We start from the raw sequence: 17,208 nt of genomic DNA on the forward strand, positions 1-17,208 counted from the left end.
AGAGCAAGAGGATAAAGAAGCAGAAAACAAGAATGTATCAGGTCCTTGTGTCACGTTATTTTTCAGAGGCTGGTAATTCCTTCCACAGATTCTCTCAAATTTCTGTCAAAAATGTCTAAGACAAGTCGCGTGATAAGGGCCTCTAGGGAGACAACGGAAGCGTCTGAAGCCGAAGCTGATCCTCTGTCAACTGAAGTATTTCACACTTGTCACGTTCTATGCTCACTTACAACCCACTCAAGTTGGATGTTTTATTTGCATTTTTCATCAGAGGAAATAAGTTTAGAGGGGGTCAAAGAACCCATGCCACACCCTCTAGCCACTAAGGGTTGTGCCCTCCTTAAGGGACTGCAGTCTCTCTGTAGAACGCATTGCTGTGTCTAGATCTGGGGGACAGATGGGTCCTACCAGTGAGCTGATGACAAGACCCCAACTACGTAATTCCTTCAAGGCTTAGCACAGAAAGGCAGTGGGGAACACAGTGAACATCTGTGGCGCAGTTGACAGCATCATCAGAGTGTGGAGGGAACTGGCTGACTTCCACTTTCATTGCCCTTCTTGGCAAGGAATCCTGCACAGGGCATGAGCTACACCTGGAGCTGGAGCTGGTTTCTCCCAGCCCCTGAGTAGCGCGCAAGGCACTAAGGATGCAGGTAAGATAGCTGGGATGCTGACAAAGACTGTCAGGAATCCTGCTAGATCCACAAACATCCAGAGCAGTGTGCCTCAGAGTCCAAGATGGAAACAGCCTAAGTGTCTCTCAGTGAGAAAGAATAAACAGAATGTGATCTAGACACACAGTGCTGTGATCCCAAGATAGAATGACGTGCTTACTGCAAGGATAGACCTTGACAACATGATGCTAATCAGGCAAGTGGGTCTACCACTGGGCTATGCCTCTAGCCTCGTGATGCTAATTAAAAGAACACAGTCCCAAAGACCATCTTATGATCTACTTGAGTGAGATTTCAAGAGCTGATCCAAAGAAACACACAGTGGAGTCCAGGTTGTTAGAGGCTTGGGGTGTTGGCTGATGGCTGTGGGATTTCTTTTGGAGTAAGGAGTTAAGTAGACATGATGATTATGCAAGAGCATAAATATACTAAGACCTATGTTGTTTTTATTTTGGAGACAGATTATCTCTAGGCCAGGCTGAGCTTGAACTTGTGTAGATTAAACTTGCTTTGATCTAAAACTTCAGATGTGCCCGCCTCCACTTTTTGGGTGCTGCCATCACATGCACATGCTATGATGCGCCATGTATTCTACGCTGAGGATCTATCTTGCTGGGCAAGCACTCTACCAACTGAGCCACACACCCCTACTCTAGAATCATATTTTGAAGGGTAAATTTTATGGTACATGATGTTTCCATTTAAAAAGTCATATAGAGGAAGCCCCTGGTGCCTATTCTGCCCTCCGATTATTATTATTTTTTTTTTTTAACCAAAAAATCCTGGTTCATAAGAGGGCCTGGAACAAGGCCCTGGTCTCTGTGTGGCTAGGGTGGAGGTGGGGGTGCATGGAGCACAGCTGGGCCCTGGCTTCGAGCCATAGCAGCACAGCCCGGCCCTGGCTTTGAGCCACACCAGCCTGATGAAACAGATGGGTGGGGAAGGGTGTGTATGCGGCAGCTCTACCATGAGGTCTAAAACCTGAGCCCTAAAACCTGAGCCCGGATGCATAAAAAGGCCCAAATTCTCGCACAACAGGTCTCTGGCTGAAAGGATAGGGACTCGGCTTTGCCTTGCCCAGGCTTTGCTATGAGCCTTGCCTATCTGCTTCCTGAGGTCATGTGAAGGCAGTAGAGCTGAATGATACTAAAACCTTGGGTCTCGCTGCTGTGGCTTCATTTCTGGCATGGCCTTACTATCTCTGTGCTCTTGGGGAACATGCGTCTTCTCTGAGCCTCACTTTTGCCACTGGTACCACAGGGCAGCAGGACCGACCTGCTAGGGTGCTTGTGTAGTTGAGATGATGTACTAAAGTGCTGAGCATAGACCAGCAGCTGTGGGGCATGGTGGTCCTGCTGGGCCTTGGGCTCTTCTCCAAGACCTCCTGGCACACAGAGGATCATCAAGTTTAGGGATGGAAATGGGTAGAATTGCTGATACCTCAGGGTGACAGTTACAGGGAGTAGCAGGAGTGGTGTTACAGCTGAGGAGGAGGAAGGGTGACTTTCCCTCCTCCATGGAGAAGACCCTCTCCCAGGGCTTCCTGCATGACCTGGGTTTCTGTGGACCTATTGTTCCCAGATGGAGTTTAGCCTCTTTTGGCCATGAAGAAATAGCAAGAAAATGTCACCAGAGTCTTCAGGGACTGGAAGCCGTCAGCTAAGCATGACAGCGGGCCCCGTCTCATTTCAGCCCTGTAGCTAAGAAGGCCCTGGGAGTTAACCTCCCACCTCTGGGCTCTCTATCATTTCAGTGCACCTCTGCAACTGCTCATGGCACAGAACAGTGCAAACAAGAGGCCTGTGACAGGGCACAAAAGCAAAAAGGAAATACAACTTCTGCCTGATGGAATAGCAACAGGAAAAGCTAGTGTTTATAGAAGGGCTCAGAATCACTTGTTAGCCGAGGTGGCAGATTAAGGAAATGCTCTGTGCATCTCCGGCAAACCATGGGCTGGCTTCAGACCAGGGCTGGGGGTGAATAGAGCGCTTTGTGGAAGCTTCGCCAGCCACATGTACCACTTATCAGAAATTCAGCTGCTTTTGTCTTCAGACTGGTGCATGCCAGTCACACATGAGCCTGTGATTCTGTGACTTAATGAACGAAATACGGTGCAAAAGAAAGGAATGGTTGTTGCTAAGAAAACTAGGTAGAAACCTTTGGAAATTCTGAGACTCAAATTTGCTTTTAAATATGCTAACTACCTCAGTTGGGTGGGACACACAAGAGAGACTGGAATAAAGATCTAGAAAGATCCTGGAACCAGACTTGATCCCCAGAGTCAATGTTCTTATTCCACTTGACGTGGAATTGGGATTCAAGGTTGTTTTATTATAAGAAAGGTTTAAGCAAGTAAAATGATGAAGTTTAGTCAGAAAAAAAAAAAAAGATGTTGGCTCTCTACCAAAAGATTAGCAAATGAATACATGTATATCTTTTAAATTAACATAAAACATGTCTTTTGGGTGGCTGTTCCTTTTTTAGCTAGCCTTTCAAATTAACCAACCCATAAACTAGCTGTGCTAACTGAGACAGAACATTTACGGTGCCTGGATGTCTGTTGCTCCTTCACATCTCCTCTCTCCTAAAGCTGGGCAGCCAGTGCCTGCCCAATGTGTGCAAGCACAAGTGTTCCCAACCACTGTGGTCCTCGAGTTGGTCCTCGGAGCAACAATGACGTCATCACAGGTAATTTAGAGCTCAGCTATTGGAATAGGTCTCAAACGCTTTCCTTCTTGCAGTCCACCATGTGACCTGAGGTGCTAAGAATAAAGAAGTAGGGCTGCAGAGATGAAGCAGTGGGTGAAGGGGCCGAGGCCCTGAATCTGGGTCCCTGGGACCCTTGGAAGAGCTGGGTGCGGTGCAGATGCAACCGCAGCACTGAGTGGCTCTTTGCAGACAGGAGCTCACTCTGCTGCCCTGGCTGGCCTGGGACTTGCTACATAAACCAGTCTGGCTTTCAACTCACAGAACTCTGCCTGCCTCTGGCCTTGAGTAGTGAGGTTAAAGGTGTGTACCTCAACACCTGGCTTATCACCCTAGCACTGTGGGGTTGTAGATAGGGGGACCCTGGGGATTCCCTAGCTGGCCAGTCTAGTTGAAACTGCCAGCTGCAGGTTCTGGGAGGGACTGTATCTCAAAAACCAACGTGAAGAGTGATAGAAGAAGCCACAGGACATTGACCTTCATCTCTAGGTGCATGCAATATGGAGTGTACCCCACTCCCTAAGCAAACACACACACACACACACACACACACACACACACACACACACACACACAGGCACACTTTTAAAAAATAACTATAGACAGGTAGACAAAACTTTGTAGAACCCAAATATGCCCAAAGAGCTCATTATGGAATGACATTTTAGAAAACCCAGTAAGTACCAGAAGGTCCATACACTGTAAATCAAGGCCGTAGGGTTCATAGAATGATGCCCAATCCCTACTCTTGGGAGACTTGCCAAAGCTGGAGAGGCTATGTATTTAGATGGATATACCCACACCTCCAACAAGCACTGTAGGAAGTTTACTCTCATTGTCAGAGAATGGCAAAATCAGCAGGTTCCTTAAATCAAAACAACCCATCAGCTGCTCACCTCTAGATTCCACAAATACTGGGAGTCAGCCTTAAACACCTCTTCTGAGCTCAGTGTAGTGGCACACAGCTGTAATTCTAGCATTTGGGGGAGACCGTAGCAGGAGGATCATGAGTTTGAAGCCAGCCAGGTCTCATAGTAAGACCCTACCTCAAAAGCAAAACCAACAGAACCAGAGTGTATACAACTTTGCTCTTCAGTCATTGTAGTAGAAGGTTCAAAGGGGAAGAAGAACTTCTTTTTTGTTGTCTTTAGGCAGGGTCTTGTTATCTTTCCCAGGCCAGCCTTTGCCTCAGCCTACCAAGTACTAGGATATGGGCCACAACCATGCCCAGTGAACAGTTAGCTAAGGTCTGACCTTATAACTCTGGATATTGGTCCTCTCTTTCATGTCTCACCACTCTGAGAAGTAAACGCCCTTGGAATTATCACACAACTAGTAGAAGAAACAGTCCACACCCTGCTGTACCTGTCTTCAAGCCTGTCATCCCTCTATTGTGTCTGGTCACTAGGAGCTTTTCAGTGTCTCTGCTGGAGCCTGGGGGCTGAGAAGGTTGTCATATGCACAGGTGACTTTGCTGCTCTCGATGCTTCTGCCTGTATGGCTTGGTCATGCTCTGAACAGGATGGCTAACTGAGTGTGCTTATTTTGATAGAGTTGCCTAGACACCTTCCATTTAGCCCAAAAGTTCTGAATTCTGACTTTGGAAGCCACAGTGGCCACTCCCACCTCATCTTTCAAGGCTGCCATAATGAAGACACAGGCTGTGGGAGGACCATGCCAAGGTATATTGCTTTCAGGATGGAGAAAGTGTTATGTACTTGCCTGGTGTTTAACTCTCTTTTGATGCTTGTTGCCACCACTTCCTGTGTTCACACTTTTTCCTTTTTTGAGCTAGTAGTAGCAGAAGCAATGACTCAGGAGTCCTTGGACTCTAGGTCCCACTTAAGCCTCCTGTGATTTGCCCTGAAGCTGATGACCCAGCATAGCCTTTTTCTGGGACCACAGCCTCTGCATGCAGAGTGTGGTACTTGTGCAGTGGGCTATTCATAACCCCCTGCTATGATTCCACACCCCAGCATACACATACACAGATGCACACATACACACACACACACAGACACACACACACACACACACACACACACACACACACACACATACACACACACACACACTCACCATGAGATGCTGGAAGAGCCAAGAACGCATTATATTGGTGGCATGCTTGGGCAAGACTCCTCGTTTGTTCTTGGACTTCTTATCCTCATTGTCCAGGAGGGAGGTGAGATCAAGGTTAACCTTCAGGGCACGTGAAGAAAAAAATCAGCATCAGCAGCCTGTGAGGCCAATGGCTAAGGACCTGTTGCCATAGTAATGGCACACTCTCACTGCTAACCCCCTTCTCCCAAGTTATTCTTGGGGGCCCTGGGGAGGTCACCTTTTTCTCTCACCCCATACCACCCCCTCATAGAATGGAGATGAGGCTTGGGGTGAAGGGACGGGGGAAGCGGGGGATGGGAGAGGAAACAGCTGAAAAGGGTCATGCAGAGGGTACCGAAGATGAGGATTTGCTGTACACCATCCAATAGCTATTAGCATTTCTGTGATACTTTACAGTTTGCAAAGCACTTCCCTGTCCTCACCGTGGGTAATCCTCACCACAGCCCTGTAGATTGGCTGTGATGGCATTAATCCTTCTTTATTGATAAGAACTCAGGCTCAGAGAGGAATGCAAGATCACACAGTTAATGTCAGATCTCAGGCATCTGACTTCAGGTCTCTCTATAGGTCTGCACTCTATATCACTGAGGTGCAGCGTGGTTGGAGCTGGAGACCATGCACAGGAGATGCAGGGTCCTTTGATGTAAACTCTCAAGGCAACAAAATCCCCCGGAGCTGATAAAACCTTGCTTAGATCCAGCTTCCTGTCCTAAGAACTAAGCGAGCTGATGCAGCAGTGCCAGCAGACAGTAAACAACCACAGACGCCCCTCCCGTGCCTCATGCACAAGGGTACACACCTCCACACACTCACCTGCGTATTCTGGATCTGGATGGCTCCCTGGGGGATTGCTTGGGTGACCACCTGACCCTGGGAGGTTACCATGGTAACCGGTTGATATAAGGCTCCACCTGAGGAGACAACCAGTTTTTGGGTCCCCTGCCATGGAGGTGTGAAAAAAAGAGAAGGCAAGCAAGTTCCCCAGTTGCTTGGCACTCACATATGAAGACTTTTGGGGGGGGGCAGTGGCAGGATGTATGTTTGCTCCCCTTGTAGGAGAGGCGTGCGTGAGGTGAGACATGATGTCCAGGAGGAAAAGTAGAGTTTTCGGTGGGAAATATTTCGGAGAAGGGAGGGACAAGGCCTTACTTAGTCTTGAATGTGTGTATGGGGCTCAGGGGGTGGGGTAGGGGGTGGGAAGGTGGAGATCATGAAATTTTGACTTAAATTTGTTCCAACCCATTATGGTCAGGTCTTGGTGCTCACTATGTGCAGAACACTTCAGTGAAGACACTAAACCAGAAGTCCCTCCCTTAGCGGAGAACACTCCCTAACCCTGAAATTCTCTAGGGGCTCCCTTTCTTCTCCCAAGGATGCTTCCCACAATCCCCAGAACCCTGCACCAACCTGACACGACTTGTGAGTTGACAGTTGTCATGGCGATGTTGCCCTGCTGGAGTGCTGAAGCTGGGACCACAATCCCCTGGGGGTTATTGGAGACTCCAGACATGGAATTGGGGGAATTCTGCAGGAGGTCCTGGCAGTAAGGGAGGGGTGGTTTGTGACAATGTCCCCAAGAGCTTAGATGCTTCAGTTCCAATGTCTTCCCCCTCCCTTCCTGCTACCCAACACCCCAACTCCTGTTCCTCCCAGACACAAACCAGAAGGCAATTCTCAGGAGTGAATAAAAGTCCCAATCTTAAAGTGAATGAAGCAAAGGCCCATAACAGTCTCACACTTCCATTTCATCCCACTGGCAACCTCAGGCACAAACGATCCTCTAAACTTCTGGATCTCACTTCACCTACATTTTGGAGTCTGCAGTTACGAGGACTGGGTTCCAAGCCCAGAGACTCTTCTTTAATGGGTCAGGGTGTGCTCCAGGCTTTGGAGTTTGAAAACCCCCCACTTTGATTCTGACTTGCAGAGACCCTCCATTCACCTGCTCAATACTTAACTTAGATACATGCTTAACTGCTCAGATGTTTACCCTGGCCCTCCCCTCCTCCAGAACATATCTCCAGCACAAAACACCCTTCAATGTTTTATTTGTTTGTTTATTCATTCTTTGCAGTGCTGGGGTTTGTGCACACACTGGGCAAGTGTTCTACCACATAAGCTACACCCTTATCCCCCCAGTGATACGTCTTTGAACACCTTTAACACCTATATTATGATACTAAAATATTTGTTTAAAAATAATAAAGCCAGGTTTTTTTTTTTTTTGTCACTGTATAACCTTGTCTTCTAATGGTTATCGCATACTATAAACCTTGACTTCAGCGATTCTTCTGTCTTCACTAAATTCTCCACACAAAACTATACTAGGAACAGAGTCCACTCTGCCCAGATTGCTAACCTAAATTTGTTTTCATTTCCTTCTAGCAGTCAGTGAGGAAGTCCTTGGATTTGATGTTGAGGGTCTCCTGACACCAGAAGAAGAAGAAGAAGAAGCCTTAGCTCCAGGTCTCCAGGATAAAGCAATGGGCCCTCCCTGCTTTCTGGGCACCTGTGCATGGTGGCTGGGTGCTTGAAAGATTTGTGAAAAAGAAACCGAATGTGTGGTAGATGGATGAGTTTAGGTTTGAAGAGATAGGAAAGAGAGCAATAAGCTATAGAGGGAGGAAGCTTGGGAGCCCAGCCTGGCCCTCTGAGCCCTTCCCAGCATCAGATCCTCATCAGAACACAGAGTTTGAACAACGTAATGAATGCGATGGTCACCAAGGTCTACATCCCAAAGTTCAAAGCTGGGATCATAAGGCACGATTAATAAAGAATTGTAGGGGGCTGGAGAGATGGCTCAGAGGTTAAGAGCACTGACTGCTCCTCCAGAGGTCCTGAGTTCAAATCCCAGCAACCACATGGTGGCTCACAGCCATCTATAATGAGATCTGGTGCCACTTTTGGCATGCAGGCAGAGCATTGTATACCTAATAATAAATAAATAAATCTTAAAAGAAAAAAAAAAAAAAAAAAAGAATTGGAGGCAGGGTATGTGGCCAAGAAAATAGAGTTAACACAGGGTAGGGGAGGGCTCCAGCTTCCTACTTTTTATTTTAGGACTTTGAGAAGTTGGGCCTTGGCCCTTCAGGAGAAGCTTGGAATCTGGCCCGAGGAGGTAGGTGATTAGAAGAAAGCTCTAGCCAACAACCGCCTACTGATAGTTACAAACATAAGAAAAACGAAGTCGCAGGCACAGAGCACAGGCACAACACTTTCCTTCCCCTGTGGCACCAACCAAGTCAGAAAAGCCTCGAGGGAAGCGGGAGGGGGGGGGCCAGCTACGGTGTGTCTCATCCCAAGTTACCACTCTTACATTCCTGGATCATCCCTGCTACAGAGAAGCAGGACCCCGTGTCCAGTCCTGTATCCCATCCCACCTCTGCCACGTGGAGCCTCAGGATCAGCTTCTCCAGGAGGGTGAGACAAAGGATTCAAGTCTAGTCTTAGTTCCTCATGGTGTTGGTGACCTTGGGGGAAGGGAGAGGGCAGTTCCTGCCTTGGCTTCCCCTCTGGGAGGCTCTGGGAGAGCTTCCGACCAGTGAGGTTCATCTTGTGATCTTCCCAGTTACATGGGTGGAGTTCAAAAACTGAGCTTGGCACACAGAAGCCTAGGAGCTACAAAAAGCCACTGCACACACCAACCTCCTGAGGACCACAAGAAAGAAAATAAAGTCTGAAGGTTGTGGTGGCTTACCCAAGGTCACGAAACTGATTGTCAGCCCAAGGATCAGCACTCAGCTCTCCCCCCACCTCCAAGCCACGAACACTGGATACCTACTTTGAGCTTCAAGGGGCTCCTTGGCTCCCACTCATGGAAGACGAGAACAAATGCCAGTCCAGAAGCCGCATAAAGAAGATGCCCATCTTGGGAATCGCGCCCTGCCCCCTCTGGAGGCCTTACGTCCTTACGGGGTTGGGTCACACTAGCATCCAGGAGCTCCCAAAGCCTGAGGTTTCAGTCTTTGGGCTTGAGATCGCCTAGTGCCAGCATCCCACACACCCGTTCCCATGGGGGTGGAACCAGTGCTATAGATGGTTCAAGTAAAAAGTGAATCTACAAGGTGGATTGAACAGAAGGGGTGGGCACCCCAGTGTCATTAGGCCTAAAGCCACTGGAAGTAGCTGCTCGCTAATCTCTCATTGGGAATCAGCCATGCTGTGGCACTCCTCTTCGAGTAGAGATAGATGAGAAATATATATGTAAAGGCTTGTCCTAGCCTCTCTTCACCACCCCTGAAGGACCCAGCAAGGTCAAGACAACACAAAGACAAATAGCATAAGTATAAGGCGTACCTTCTGAGATTCAAACTAAAACACACACACACACACACACACACACACACACACACACCCCATTTTCTAGCCAAGGACAGAAGGGTGAGGCCTAGCCCTACCTGGACAACGTGCTTACTCAGACTCTGGCTGCTTTTTGTCCTGTGGCTTGGAGAGCCTCCATGCCCATTTACTTGGTTGGAGGGAACTAAAGGCAAATTTTTGTACTGGCTTCTCCACCCTTCTCTTGTTGTTTGGCTGTGAGGTGTTGAGAGGCAGCCAAAGTATACCAGCAAAGGGGTAGAATGGAAACTTCAGGGGTAGAGATGGCAGGCAGGGCCACGGTTGCCAACATCTTAGCTGGGGCAAGAAAGAGAGAGCTAAGTCCCAGCTTCCTTGCAGTTAGTGTTCACCCCGCTTCATCTGCAAACTGGGGCCATTTCACAAACCCCCTGAGGCCTCATATTTTTTTAAAGATTTATTTTATTTTGAATTATGTGTGGATGTGCCTGTCTACATACAGGTATATGGCCTCAGAACCCGGAAGAAGCCATTGGCTCCCCTGGAGCTGGGATTACAGGCAGTTGTGAGGCATCTGATGTGGGTGCTAAGAGCTGAACTTAGGACCTCTTTAAAAGCAATACACTCTCCTAACCACTGAGCCAGTTCTCCTACCCACATCGGGATGTTTTTAGAGGCATGTATCCTCGGGGCCACTGCATCGGACCCTCTGCAATCTGTATTTTCAAAACTTTCCTCCAACATCAGATGGACCGGAAGATTACCAATTTACCATATCCATAAGAATTGAAAGGTGAAGTGGGTGTGGTGGCGCACACCTTTAATTCCAGCACTCAGGAGGCAGAGGCAAGTGGATCATTGTGAGTTCAAGGCCAGCCTGGTCTGCAAAGTGAATCCAGGACAGCTAAGGCTACTCAGAGAGACACTCTCTCAACCACTCTCCCCGCCCCCCGAAAAAAGAATCGAAGGGTGGTCATTCTCCCCTCAACTCCATGCTAAGCTCGCCTTCACCTTACAGGGTCAGCAGAAGAGAGATTGTCCCATTTTCCTAGAGAGGATTAAAGCGCAAAGAATGGAAGGGTCTTCCCTGACTCAAATAGCTGTAGGTCTGCTGGCTTGAGTGTTCGGTGGAGGCTAACAGAGAGAGGAAATGAACCGGCTCTACTGCAAACACGCTGCCTGGCTCTGTGTCTAATGATTCAGTCCCCACTTCCCAGGGCTGAGGTCGCCTGAGTGGAAGAGCAGGGGTTAAACCTGTCTTCAAAGTCCTAGAGCCATGCTGTGGTGTTCTTTATGTAGTGGCAGAAGTTGTTGAGCTGAGGCTGTTGTTGAGCTGAGGCCGTACACCCAGACAGGACAGCACAGACTTTGACCTTCATTGGTCTTGTCCGATGCACCCCTAGAGCCTGGTACTAAGCTTCAGAGATCTAAGCATGGCCCCCATCTGAGAAGAGAGCAAAAACTCCACCTTGCTGTGATGTCAGGCTGCACATCAGTCTGTAGCTCTGTGGAATGGTGGCAAGGCAGCTCTGACTCTCTAGGGACAGTCTCAGTCTTTTCTGAGGAAGCCACAGTGGCGGTAGTAGAAGCCTTGGGGGAAGAATCTATTGGCTAAATATACCGGATTGCTATCTCCTCAATAGCTTCCTCAGAGGCTCATCTGACTCTATACCCAGGTGGCCGCTGCTGTGAGGACTCACAGTGAGGTGAGAAGCACACTTGTTGCAGTATTAGTGGCATTTCCAGCATCCTGTCTCACACCCCTGCTTTAACTGTTCAGTGTCCAGCCAGCAGGCTCTGAGAGAGGATAGTCCAATCCAAGACCTCTGCTGGGTCTCTCTGGAAAGCCACTGGAAGCCTTGCCTCCACAGGTAGTATTAGAAGTATCTCTTCCCCTACCCCCTCAGCCCTGGAATGTTTAGAGTCCCTCAGGAGGGGCGGTAAGAGAGGGAGCGGCAAGTTTACAAAAGCAGAGAGCTTGTGCCTCCAGAGTGCCACCTGCAAGGCCCTCACACACACACACACACACCCCTCCCCCTGGGTCATCATTCATTCTTATGGACACAGTGGTCATTGGGTGAGTTTTGCTCCACATCTCATTTTTGGAAAAAAAAAAAAAAAAAAAAGACTTCTTCAGAGGAAGGGATTTACTAGGAAACAGGAGAGCCTTGGATGGCTCTTGGGAGTATGTGTATGGGGTTATGGGGCACACAAAACCTGACTCTGACGACAAATTTGGATACGTGATCTGACTTCAGCTGTGCCTCTCCTGAGCCTTCTGTCTTCACTTTTAATAGGGAACAGGCCTAAGATGCCCAGAAAGTTATTTTCCACCCACAGAAGAACACACACACACACACACACACACACACACACACACACACACACACACACACAGAAACATTTCTCTTGAAGATATTTTAAAATATTTGGAATTTTCATATTATTACATTGTCCCCAAAGATACACTGGATGACCATGCAAAATTCCTTGCATCTGAGGATTAGGGATAAACAAAACAAAACAATGGAAAATAAAACCCACCCTATGATTCCCGTGAAAGGATTAAAGGACAGGGCCCAGCAATCTGCCATCCTTTCCCTGGCCACTAGAGGTCTCTGCAGATCCATAGCCTCCGACCAGCTCCCCAACCCCTCCCAGAAGGCTACCTCAAAGGCTTATTTGCCTGGTCTGAGAGGAGAGTGGGGTGCGTTTCAGTGTCTCACCACCACTGGAGATCTTGTCCCGCCTTGCTAGTGTGAGCATGGACAGTCCTCCTAACTCGTCATTACTTTCTATCACTGTACACGGGGCGCACAGAGAGGTCCGCTCTTGGACAGATGTCTGTTGCTTAACTTGGGAGTAGGTTTTTGAGGAAAAGAAGGCTGGCTCTTCCTTGGACACTGTGCCAAGTGCCCCCTGTTGAGTGCAGGCTAAGCGCTTTAGGTCTGAGGCCCGACTGGGCTGTCCGGTCAGGTGGTTGAGAGGGTTGCCTCTGTCCCCAGACACCCTTTCTGGAAGAGTCCCCCTGTTCTATCACAGCCACACTCCCGCCTTAGACCAAGAAGAGCTAGGTTTGCAACCGCAAGGAAGCCAAGCTCATATAAACAATCCACCTAATCCTGTCCTGTTCCATCTCAGCTGGGGGCTTTGGCCTCAAGGGAAAGGCAGCCCAGGCCTGTGGGGACAAGTAGCAGCTGCTGCTCTTAAGGAACATTCCTTCCCGGAAGGAGCAGGGGTCTCGGGTTTCGCTCACCCTGCGGGGAACTACACACTGAAGACCAACAGCAGCCGCAGCCCTACTTCTAAGGTGGAATCAGACAGCATAAAGCCACTTCTTGCCTCCTTGGTCTGGGGTGTTGCCTTCCTGTCTAAGTGGTGATCCTCCCGAGGTGGACCACCTCTTCCTCTGTCCCCACCTGACCTGAAAAGTCACAGGTCATATCCTCAAGACGTTCAGAATGGGACAGAAGTCCCAGACCCTTGGTAGGGATCACTGGAGCACACTGCCTTTCAACCCCCCTGTCAACTTCAGAAAACCAATGCAGTGGGAGCTGCATGTCAGAGAGAAGCCCACCTTTACAAGGAGGAGATGGGCCGCCAGCGTCTTCCACGGGCTGCCAGGGAGTACAGCGCTAAGAGCTAGTTCCTTAGGCTGCTAGGCCCGGCGCTTCAGGGTTCTGCTCACTTCCTATTTCTTTCCCCCTCTTTCAGTCAGTTACTAAATCCAAACCCATGCTTTGCGGTAACCCATTACATGACCTCTAGTCTCTGTGTCCCTGAGCTATGGTCACTCCCACCCCTAGGGTCACTCCCACCCCTAACTTGGGACTGGAGTCTTGCTCTCCTTTCCATGTGTAACAGGATGTCATCACACTGTAGGAATATAGGCTCTGCAGTAGTAGCCTCACATACACACTCACTACTTGGTGTATGGTGTTGGGCCAGAGTCTTTACTTTTCATCTCTTTTCTTGGGTGTAAAAAGGAGAAAATAATGTCCATGTGAAGTCTTATGAGGAATAAAGAAAATATTATACATAAGGTACCTAGTACATAGCATGTTCGAGACAAGGAGAGGTCAATCAATGCTGCAAGGGCCCCTCTGTCACCAGTTCGTGTTATAGCGATAAAAGCTCAATTAATTTGTCCGGCAACACCTCTCTAACCCTGCCCCTATTGCTTATATCCCTAATTTTCTTTAAAATATTTAACAGTTGCCTATAATAGTCAACATCAAATGTATCTCCCTCAGGGCTGGAAAAAGTGGTTTAGTGGTTAAGAGTACAGGCTGTGGGCTGGAGAGATGGCTCAGAGGTTAAGAGCACTGTCTGCTCTTCCAGAGCTCCTGAGTTTAATTCCTGACAACCACGTGGTGGCTCACAACCATCTGTAATGTGATTTGATGCCCTCTTCTGGCATTTGGGTGTACATGTAAATAGAGTGCTCATATACATTAAATAAATAAACCTTTAAAAAAAAAAAAGAGCACAAGCTGCTCTTCCAGATGACCTGGGTTCAATTCCTAGCACACACATGGCAGCTCTCAATTACGTATAACTCCAGTTCCAGGGGCCCTAACAACCTCTTCTGGCCTCTGTGAGTACTATACACATCTGATACACAGGCATGCATGCAGGCTAAACAATCACATAAAGTAATTTTTAAAAAATATGCATTTTAAATATCACCCTCATAAAGTTAGTTTCAAGATAGTCCATCATTTCCGTTCCAAGGAGGGAGGCTGTGACATGGTCCATCTTTATGACCCCAGAACTCAACAGCTTCCATGAGTGCTTGAAGGAATATACGATGCATGAACAAAGGACTGTTCCCTTCTCTCCAGGGATTCTAAAAGACTGTTCCCTAGCCTCTCTCAGACTTTTTTCTGTCCTAGCAACATAGCAACATAGACTACTAACTCTTCCAAGCCTTCCTAAAAGGCTACACCCCCACTGCTCCCCATCCCCCCACTCCCACCCCCTCTCAGGAAGCCTGGCCAATGAATCTGCAGCTTCTCCCACCGAAATCCCCATCCTTAGATTTGGTCTGCTTGTTTCGGGGCAGAAATGGACCTGGCCATGAGCCCTGTGCTGGCTGGGCTCCAGGCTCTCTGTTGGGGAAGAAGGCAGATCTCAAGCCATATATGTGGTGTGCTCCTCCCAGAACCCCTACACTTAGCCCCCTCCCCTCTCCTCAGCTCTTCCTTTCCTGTCTTTCTCAGGCCCTGAGCATTCTACGCCTGTCAGACTTCATTCTAGACTCATAGCTCGCCCCCACCTCTTGGAATTAGGAGATCCCTGTGAAAGTCACCTGGGTTCTCACAGGACCTAAAAGGGCATACAGTAAGCATCCTCCAATGACTGGCAACTCAGTGAGAACTGTGTCTCAGTCCCTGTACTAAGGATGACTCTAAATCTCCATGGAGACAGAGGGAGGATTTACAGATCAAATTAGCCTGAGTGAGGCAAGAGTTGGGTTCTCTCTAGTGGGGTGGTTTAGTTAGCACTCTCTAAGGACAGGAGAACCCAGAGCTGAGGCTAGAATATGTGGGGGTGGGGGAAGCTGCCTCCCCCCATAGCATGGTTGGCTGTAACATGTTGTCTTGGAGCAAGACGGATTAGCTTCCAGGGGAGGTGGAAGCAGCTAAGTGTGCTGTGCTGGTTTTAGCCCTTGAAACTGCTCCCCCCACCCTCCACCTATTCCAGCACCAGTGTGGTAAAAACAGTATCCCCACACGCCTACCTTCATCTTACCCACTCAGAGAAAACTGATAGATAGAAATGGAAGACCAAGATGAGACTAGGCCAAACCCCACAGAGTGAGTGAAAGACACAACATAGCATCTGACAATGGGGCCCTGTTACGTGGAAAACAAAAATGTCTTCTACTTTGCCACACAAGGCATTGTGATCAGCACTCAGGGAAAACCATGAGCCAGCAGTTTAAAACAAAGCTGGTAAGCAGCTGGGATGTTGAGCTGGAGGGTCCTGTTGGTGGTGGTGGTGGTGGTGGAAGGGTTGAAACCCTTCCTCAAGTCAGACTAGCACTTGGGGCAATTATTTCAGGCTGGAGGGGATTAAGGTTCGAGCATGCGGAATGAATATATTCCCTCTCTCTCTTTCTCATCCCTCACCGCCCCCCCCCCAAGTCACTCAGTTTCCTCTTTCATGCTGGCTTCTAATATCCTCCACTTATGTTGACCAAGGCTCTCGTCCTAGTCCTTAGGAAGCAGAAGGTCTCTTTCCTAAATGAGTTCAGGCAAGACCCCACCCATCCTGCCTCAGGGAGACAGTGATGGGAGCCTGATGGGAGGACAGCACACAGCAAGCCCCAGTCACTCTCTTCCCTCTTTGTATCCAGGCAGTGCACAAACTCAAGTTCATTTAAGTGCTAATTCCTTCAAGCTGGACCACCTCCCCTTAACCCCATCTGGTCTGAAGTCACAAGTGACAGCCTCAGGATGCTCAGCATGGGACAGAAGTCCCAAGGTCTTAGTGGTGTGGGAGGAGGCGCTGGGGGGGACTGAGGAGGATAAGGAAGGGGGAGAGGAGGAGGAAAGGGGCATGGAGGGACATGTATGAGCACACTGCCTCAGCCCCCTGACAACTTTGGAAAGGCAGAAGACTGAGCTTGCTTCACATCAGAAAGAGGGCCACACTTATGAGTTGGACTATCAGCATCCTCCATAGGCTGCTGGGGAGTCCCAGGCCAAGAACCGGTTCCTTAGTAGGCCACTAACTTAAGAATTGTGCTCCTTCTTACCTCGTGTTCCCTTTTCCATAGTCTTACTTCCCAGCCATTCATTTCTTTATTCTGTTAATGGTCTTTGGCTCACCACGGCCACCATTCCGCTTCCTACTTTCTTTCAGCCTTGGCCTCACATTGTCTGCTTTTGCCTCTATCTGTCTTTTCCTCTTCGCTGCTCTGTTCTGAAAATGCTCCAGCCTCTCCCTGCTCACCTCCTGAACAATGCTAACTGTCTCTGTTTGTCTTTGCATCCTCTTTCCTTAGCTCTTCCATTCCCTCCTCTTCCTCCTCTTCCCTTCCTGCACACCACCCACCTCCGCCACATTACTTCTTCAAACCAAGGCCCACTGGCCCCTGACCTTTCAGAAGACATCGTGGCCACAGCTGGCATCGCAAGGCAACAACACTTGAAGGAACGAGTCTATTTTGATATACTATTAGCAAGCATTAGCATGAGTAGCTGTTTTTAGATCTGCAATAAAGTGGTTTGGTGATTTCAAATATATAAAATGCTGTGTCAATGCAAACAACATGTGTTTTCTAGGAGAAGAAAGCAAGAGACACAATTTCTCATTTAACATCCTATGTTAAATTTGCTGCATTGACGGTAGGCTGTCGGCTAAGAGAAGGAAAGGCCTGTAACAGAAGGGGGTCAGAGAGACC

General features: G+C 48.6%; 1 protein-coding gene across 3 annotated transcripts in view; it reads right to left on the reverse strand.

The window, feature by feature from the left end:
- Pknox2 (PBX/knotted 1 homeobox 2) overlaps positions 1-17,208 on the reverse strand; it is a 264,526-nt gene that overhangs the window by 11,513 nt on the left and 235,805 nt on the right. For all 3 annotated transcript variants that reach the window (XM_051156177.1, XM_051156176.1, XM_051156178.1), the window contains 3 exons: positions 6,909-7,038; positions 6,315-6,412; positions 5,460-5,579 (listed from right to left, as the gene is read on the reverse strand). In XM_051156177.1, coding sequence (XP_051012134.1) covers positions 5,460-5,579; positions 6,315-6,412; positions 6,909-7,038 — 348 coding nt within the window. The remainder of the gene's footprint in view (positions 1-5,459; positions 5,580-6,314; positions 6,413-6,908; positions 7,039-17,208) is intronic.

This window comes from Acomys russatus, chromosome 14 (genome assembly GCF_903995435.1).
Source record: "Acomys russatus chromosome 14, mAcoRus1.1, whole genome shotgun sequence".
In the NCBI taxonomy this organism is placed as follows: domain Eukaryota; kingdom Metazoa; phylum Chordata; class Mammalia; order Rodentia; family Muridae; genus Acomys; species Acomys russatus.